We start from the raw sequence: 7866 nt of genomic DNA, 5'->3' as shown, positions 1-7866 counted from the left end.
ACGGGAGAGGGCTGGATGACAATGGTGGAGTTCTGGCACTGCCTGACACAGGGCTCATTGCAGCTGCTGGCCAGAGGGGTGGGGCCACATGGCTGACATGGCTGGCACTGGTCACAGCAGGACATGTCTTGAGGTTGGAGGTACACCTGGGAGAGAGAGCAGGGAGGAAGCAGAACATGGGGATGCGTGAGGAGCAGCATATCACCACACTATGAGGAAATGAATGCACAGGCAGTGCTGGGACCTGAAGACAGATCACGGATGTCCAAGGGATTCTTTGTCTCATTCTGACAGAGCCCAGTTGGAGCCCCTGGGACCTATCCAGCTACTGCCTACAGCCTAGCCCGCAAATCACATCCTTACAGGCCCAGCCTCCCCCCATGACAAACATTCTCCCCACTTTCCTTTCTCAGGTCAAGCAGAGCCAGGCAGGGAACACAGCTAATAGCAGCTGAGAGTTCCAGTGAGCTCAGACCTCAGTTTGGAGCAGGAGGAGTACATGAAGGGGCTTCATGCTCACCTGGTTCCCAAGAAGAAGGAGGTGAGAGAAGTGAATGAGAAGGCAAGGAGCTGGGCTGGCTTTTATAATGGACCCAAGCTGACCCATTTCCAGAGGCATCCCTTGCAGCAGGGATTATTTTCTGACAAGATCCTCTTGAATGCAAAACATCCCAGCTAAAGTTATGGTCTGTGTGTTGGTTTCCTGTGCTGCTGTTTTTCACATCCTGATTTATGTCATTTCCATTCCTCATGGACGGCATCTTTTGAGGGGCAGGAAGTAAGGCCCAAGCATTTCCAAGCAACACACATCGCTGTGGGCAGAACACTCAGCTCACATGCTGGCGGAATCCAGCAAAGGCAAATGATATCAGCCTGCGTAGTAGGCAATTTGTGTGAAACAACTAGAGCCTGTGTGCTGGATTTATGCAAGTGCCTATTGGTATAGAGGTTTCCATGATTCCACACATGTGTGCTTGAACAGGTGAGTGTTTGTGTGTCTTGTGTGTCCCACATAAGAACACGTGCTCTGGTCACATCAGGGCCACCCTCCACTGCTCTGCCCATGAGCTCCAGAGAGAAGCTATGGCCAGCAGGGGCCTGAGCATGGCTGAATAACCTCAGAACATACCTGGCAGAGGTGTTTCCCCACCCAGGAGCAAAAATGCAAGCTTTTGTATCTTCAGTCCTCGTTTTCTAAGCCTACTAAGTTCACCCTCTAATATTGCCAGAGTCAGGCTTCAACAAGGACTGCCTCACACCATTTAGGATCCTGAGCTTAATTCCCCATCATAGTATTGAGAACTTATGAGCACGGAGACAGTCATCCCTCCCTGCCTCTCCAGGCCGGAACATAACATCTTTCTCCAAGACTAAGTAGGTAGGGTTAGCTTAATGTAGAGGGAGAAAGTCTGAGAAGTCCTGCCCAACTTGTGTGAACCCACACAAGTGGGTAGACATGCATCCAGTGCAGTCTCTGAGCTGTATAGGGTGGGACACATGTCCACCATACTGAAACCAAGGCCAAGCAAACTTTTGCAACCCATGGGCCTGGTACGGAGTCATGCCAGGCCTGAAAGCTTGGGCAGAAGCGACATCAAACCAGAGGAACATAGGTCCTGCTGTTGCTGTGCCAAGGGATGAAGGACAGAGACTGTGTCAAACAGGTGAAGAGTCCTTTGGTCATCAGCCACCAACACCTCTATATCCCTCTCTGGAATTTGAGTCTGAGTGCCCAGGAAGTGCACCTGCATAGGAAGGGATATCCGATTCATGGCACACACCCAAAAGCCTGCTGCTATCCCCCAACAGCAGCAGGAGGAAGCCCTCTTTCTGATAGGGGCACTGCGAACAGGGTAAAGTTTGAGAGTATGTTCCTTTACCCACACATTTGTGGGAGGGGAAGGGAGGGGAGGGGANGCACTGCGAACAGGGTAAAGTTTGAGAGTATGTTCCTTTACCCACACATTTGTGGGAGGGGAAGGGAGGGGAGGGGAGGGGAGGGGAGGGGAGGGGAGGGCCTGGAAGGCACCTGCAAATATCATCAGGTTCAACTGCCTGACCTCTTCAGCAATGAGAACAAGGAAAAGCATATTAATGAGAGCATTGTCCAAATATCTCTTGACAGTGGCTGGCACAGGACATCAACCACATCTGTAGGAACCCTGTTCCAGTGTTAGACCACCTTATACTAATTTGTTCCTAGTGATACAAGTTGTAGCAATATTGTTAAGCTTGCTATTGCTCACTGGTGAATAACCCTGGAGCTTGTTTAGAAAACAAGAAGAATTTGTGGCCTTGTACCAAGTAGATTACGGTGATATACTGCACCACTTGTATTGAGCAGATAAGGGAAGTTCTGCTTTGAAACAGCAAATTTTGTGAAAGCAAGTATTGTGTAATCAAGTCGAGGAACTAGCTGAGCATTGGTGAAAATGGAGTACGAGCAGTGGTCACAGTGAGGAAGAGTACGTACTTATTCCAGAGGGTTATGGAACCACCACCACAGAAAGACTGAGCATATGCAAAGAGGCAGAACCCTATGTTAATGATTTTGGAGACAAGTATGGAATATGCATGTACTGCATGTTAAAATGTTTGCACATGTAAAGTAATGAATGTAAACTGAAGATCATTTGTGCAAGATACTGATGGTACGTGAAGGTTATCCCCTATGCATCTGGCTTTGAAAACAGTACCTGCTTTCTAATACTACAATTTGAGTCTTAGAGTGTTTCATGATTGACTGAGTTACAATATCACTAGTGTCTAGCCTGAACATTTCCTGGTGCAGTGTTGTGCCATTCCCCCACACGCTCTGTCATCAATTACCAGGGAGAAGAGACCGGCACCCTGTCTGCATTCCCTCCTCAGGAAGTTGTAGAGAGCAATGAGGTGGCCTCAGCTTTCTGTTCTCCAAACTGGACAAACCACATGTCCTCAGGCTCTCCTCACAGGATATGCCTTCCAGCCCACTTTTGGCTCTGTTGCCCTCCTCTGGCCGCTTTAAAGCACTTTAACATCCATTTTAAGATGTGAATCCAGAAAAGCAAAAAATACTTGAGGTAAGGACACACCATGGCTAACTATAGTGAGAGAATGACCTTTTCTGACCACTTGGCTATGAGGAGTTTTAAAAAAAAACTAAAATTCAGTTGGACCTCTTGGCTGCCAGGGCAACAGGTCAAATCATATTGAGCCTGATGCCAGTCAACACGCCCAGGTCACCTCAAGATGTCTGTGGTTGTTGGGTACTCAGCTGATCTTCAAGGTTGTCCCTAGTCTAAGACTAGAGCCTGAACAACACAAAGCAAGAGAGGCATGGCAGGTGGTGGCCATGGCAAACAGACCAGAGAGAGAAGCAGTCCAGATGGTTGAGGCTGGAAGATGGTGATATCCTGGAACAGAAAAAAGGCTTTTGCTTTAGTCACGGATATGCAGCTTCAGAAGAGGCACAGCCCCCTGGGTACTGAGGAGGACAAATAAGATGCACTGGGGGGACTCATCATAACTGGTTGAACCCAAATCTTATGTTGGTTGGAAGGAAAAAAGTGTGTGAGATTTAAAGGAGACTCCTCCCTTTGGGTACTCAATGCACCAGTTTTCTGAAGTCATGGCTGTTAGTTTTCCTTGGCAAGGACTGGCACCTGGGATGCTGCAGAGGGACTCCCAGGGCTTGTCTGCATATCAGTGTGTTACTCCGTGCGGCTCTTCCATGTGAGTCTGCTTCCAGACAGAGGTGACTTTAATCACCCCAAGAAATGCTGGAAGGGCAGTATGGCTGAACACCAGGAATTCTGGAGATTTCTGAAATCAAAGGAAGACAGTATTTGTAATCCGGATAGCTGATGCACTGATTAACCGAAGTAATTAATAAGCCAGAAGATGGAAACTGCCCTGGAGGGGAAACAGTGCAGGAGAGCTGGCTAATCTTTGAATCTTTGACAGCCTCCTCAAAGCAAAGACAAGCCCACTCCCGTGTGGAAGCACATGTGACAGACGCCAGCATATAGTCACATGGAGCTCCTCTACGAGCTCAAAAAAAAAAAAAAAAGAGAGAAAATACACAAAAGGGGCAGACTTACTTTGAGCAACCCAGAGACATTGCTGCCCATGCTGGGATGCAGTCAGGAACACTACAGCTCAGCCTGAGATAAAAACTTGCCTGGGAAGAATAGTGAGAAAAGTGTCCACTGTGGCAGCAAAAAGAAAGCAAAGAAGACTGTATGCCCGCTGGACCATGAGACAGGGAAAATAATGAGAAGTAAATGTCTAACGTAATTAATGTTTTTTCTCCCTCCATTTTCATGACTCATATTCTTTTAGATAGACCTACAAGGCCTCTGAGCTTCATTCACAGAACATAGAACTCTTTAGAATGAGGTTGAAAGTGAACTCAGGAAACTACAGACAACTGTACTTCCTTCACTCCTTCCTCAACTACGTGTCTTGCTGCAGATGCCTTTAGACGCCATTACTAGACATCCGAAATGCAGCGAGGTGGCTCGGAGCAGCCCCGGGGCGGAGCTGGCGGCAGCGGGGGAGAGAAGGCGTCGCGGGCGGAGCAGAGCCGGGGCTGTCGGGGGCAGCGCAGCGCGGGCAGCGGAGCGGCGGGATGCGGCAGTGCCGGGCCGCGGGGCTGGCGGGGCTGGCCGCGGTGCTCGTGGGTGCGCGGTGCTGCCGCCGGCGGGGCCGGACTGCGGGCGCTGTGGGGTCTGGGGCTTCGCTCTCCTCTGGCCCTCTGGCTTCTTTCCGACCTCGTGTCCCTCTCTCTTCCTTCATGAAATTTCTTTTGGAGGAAACGGATTTTCTGAGTTTGCTTCTTGTTTTCTTCTCGGCAGTGGCTGTGAGCAGAGCCCAGGTGCAGCAGGAGCCGTCGGCAGAGACCAGCGAGGGCACGGCCATCAACATCACCTGCTCACACCCCAACATACAGACCGGCTATTACATCTATTGGTACCGTCATCACCCGGGCCGAGCCCTCGCATTCCTCGCGAGCGCCCTGAAGGGCTCCAAGGAGGTGCCGGACCCGGTAGGACTGCTGTCGGTGTCGGCAGACCGCCGCTCCAGCGTCTTGTGGCTCGCCCAGCCCAGGCTCGGGGACGCGGCGGTGTATTACTGCGCCGTGGACCCACGGGGAGGGGAGCCGGGGCTGCGGCCGGGCACGAACCGCGGCGGGCGGGCGGGGCGGGGCGGATGATGGGCGGTGGCACAGTCCCGTCCGGGCCCGCAGGGGGCGCTGCGTCCAGGGCCGCTGAACTCCGTCCTGTCCAGGGTGCACCTGGCACGGCACCCATAGCAGCCCTTGACTGAGGCGAATGTGAGTCTGACACAGTTGTGTCTGAGGTGGGCAGAACAACAGGCCATGTATTTGTGTGGAACAGCAGGACTGTCAGCATGAGGTGAGTTTGACACCAGAGGGACAACTGCACAGTTCTTTTCCATCTTCTGTCCTCTCCTCCTTCCCCACTGCAGTACTGATGAGAGCAAGAGGAACTCAGTTCCCAAGAGCCTGCTGGATGTCTTGCTCCCCTGGCCTCCCACACACTCCTAGTTTTTCTTGTGAGGTCATCAGAGATGGTGATCTCCATTTGCAGGACCTCTGGGGATAGCTGTGGGAAGATCCACTGCAAGTGAAAGGCTGACTGTCACTTGCTCTGCAGTAGCCAGGGATATCTCAGCTGCAAGGTATAGTGCCCAAGAGAGAAGCCTCTGTAGTGCATCACAACCTCCCATTCTTCTGGGAATGGAGAAGGGTTACCTTAAACGCTCACCTTATAACCACCAAGAGCAAAACCATTTTCCCTGGGCAGCCCTGGAGGCCATTCACGCTGGAAAGTAACATCAAAATGTCAAACTGAATTAAGCATTAATGGAGGGACAGGTGTGCCATAGCCAGGGATATCTTCTTCAGCTACAAGGAACAGTATCCAAGAGAGGAGCCTCTGCAGTGTGTCACAACCTCCCATTCTTCTCAGAATGGAGAAGGGTCTCCTTAAGCACTCATACCAATCAAGAGCAAAGCCATTCTCCCTGGGCATCCTTGGAGGCCACACATGACGGAAAGTAACACCAAAAGCTCAAATGAGATGCAGAAATCTTTAATGAATGTTTACAGAGGAAAACGAGGTCACACTGAGTAGAGGCTCCACAGTGCAGGATTCGTCCAGTCCCGTATTTGAGCTCACACAAGGCTGGTTCCTGCCCTTTTGGAAAGGAATGGTCTAGTTCTGAGGACCCCCATAGCCCGCTGGAGCAGAATGGGAAAAAGGAAAAAAAAAAGAAAATGAAAAGAAAGGGATAGGTTGTGGAAAAGAAAACGAGCCATGAACCGTGTTTTCAGAAAGCCCAGGATTTCCCCTTCCTGTCAGCATTTCCTAGAGTAGCTGAGTATGGTCAGGTATTCTGAATGCAGAGGGTTGAAGATTCCCTCTTGATCCAGCACCGTGTTCGTTGTTTCTGCAAGAATTTCTCCAGGACCAAGGCCAGTGGCTTTAACAGGGCAGGCACCTTCTGCCACAGTAGCGGCTGCCGAAGCCAGACAAGTTAAAGCCTCCCGAGGTGATGGGCACGCCCTCAGAGCTGAGGATGCTGCCAACAGCAGCGGAGGTGGACGATCCCACAACAGTGTTCTGCGGGAAGGAGCTGAGGATGGGTCCGGGCAGGGTCACCACCACGGGAGAGGGTTCGATGACAATGGTGGAGTTCTGGCACTGCCTGACACAGGGCTCATTGCAGCTGCTGGCCAGAGGGGTGGGGCCACATGGCCGACATGGCACACATTGGCTGTAGCAGGACATGTCTTTAGACTGGAGGTACACCTAGGAGAGATGGATAAGTGAAAGTAGAGCACTTGGGTATGGAGGGACAGCCTGGATAGCCTCTCACACAGGAGCAAAGGCAACTATGAAGGATGGAGGAGAAGGCTGTGACAGCAGGTCACATCACTTCCTTATGCCAGGGCTCTACAAAGAACAGTTTGGCCCAAGGAGACTCTCACAGTCTGCATAAATCTAAAGCCATGTAAGTTGTCCCAAGCACTGTCTACACAAACCTTATCCCCTCTACCGTTTCCCATAGCATGAACCTCCACTATCTGATAAGGTGACTGTTGAGGTGAAATCTGACTTAGCCAGAGGAGGAGAGAGTGCTTCACACTTACCTGGTTCCCAACGAGAAGGAGGCAAGAGAAGTGGATGGGAGAGCTGGGAATTCAGCTGCCTTTTATACTGGTTCTTCATCGCTGCAGGCCCAGAGCTACCACGGATACAGGCAATAATTTTATGACAAGCTCACTGTGAACGCAAGCCATCCCTGCTGTGTTTTGGTTTCCTGCAGTGCTACCTTTTCATTTCCAGATTTCTGTCATGCCCATTCTCTAATGAAGGTTTCTTTACAGTGCTGCAATGAAAGGCCCAAAGATTTATAGAGCAGGATTGCATTGGTGAGGCAGATGACTCTGCTGTAATGGTGGTTGGATCCAGAGCATGCAAGTGACATCAGCCTGGTTCACAACAGTGTGCCTGTTGGAAGTGGCATCCTCAGGATAAGATCCAGCAAGCATCAGCTGGATACCCAGGGCTTCCTGTACATGAGGATGTGCCTCTTCCTTCTCTTTCTCTGACCCCTCAGCTCTCTCTGTTGGCCACTCGTTTTGGCTTTCCACTGTGAATTTTCTGCTGGGATTTAACCCTATGTCATGTAACACTGCCCTCTGGAAAAGAGTTCTTGACTGCTTTAATTTGTGCACCCTGTACAATCTGCCAGTTCTCAAAAAAATAAAACAAATGCCACAGAATCATAAAATAGTTTGTGCTGGGGAAGACCTGAAAGACGGAGAGGAGAGGAGAGGAGAGGAGAGGAGAGGAG

At 50.7% G+C, this 7866-nt stretch overlaps 1 protein-coding gene and 1 gene segment (V, D, J or C); one reads left to right on the top strand and one right to left on the bottom strand.

The window, feature by feature from the left end:
- The first annotated feature begins 4483 nt into the window (after window positions 1-4483).
- Window positions 4484-5202, top strand: LOC110391467. The segment is given in 2 exon segments: window positions 4484-4664; window positions 4839-5202. Coding segments are annotated over 2 exon segments (411 nt in total).
- A 1260-nt stretch (window positions 5203-6462) lies between these two features.
- LOC110391468 (feather keratin Cos1-1/Cos1-3/Cos2-1-like) lies at window positions 6463-7825 on the bottom strand. Its single transcript, XM_021383358.1, has one exon. It carries the CDS (start codon window positions 6795-6797, stop codon window positions 6492-6494), a length of 306 nt encoding a protein of 101 aa, XP_021239033.1. The 5' UTR covers window positions 6798-7825; the 3' UTR covers window positions 6463-6491.
- Between the last annotated feature and the right edge of the window lie 41 nt (window positions 7826-7866).

The sequence above is a fragment of the Numida meleagris genome, unplaced genomic scaffold (assembly GCF_002078875.1).
Source record: "Numida meleagris isolate 19003 breed g44 Domestic line unplaced genomic scaffold, NumMel1.0 unplaced_Scaffold376, whole genome shotgun sequence".
In the NCBI taxonomy this organism is placed as follows: Eukaryota; Metazoa; Chordata; class Aves; order Galliformes; family Numididae; genus Numida; species Numida meleagris.
This window is presented reverse-complemented; position numbering and strand designations above follow the sequence as displayed.

Bases quoted from the DNA above. Each gene is read 5' to 3' on its own strand.
- LOC110391468 (XM_021383358.1), bottom strand. From the start codon at position 6,797: ATGTCCTGCTACAGCCAATGTGTGCCATGTCGGCCATGTGGCCCCACC.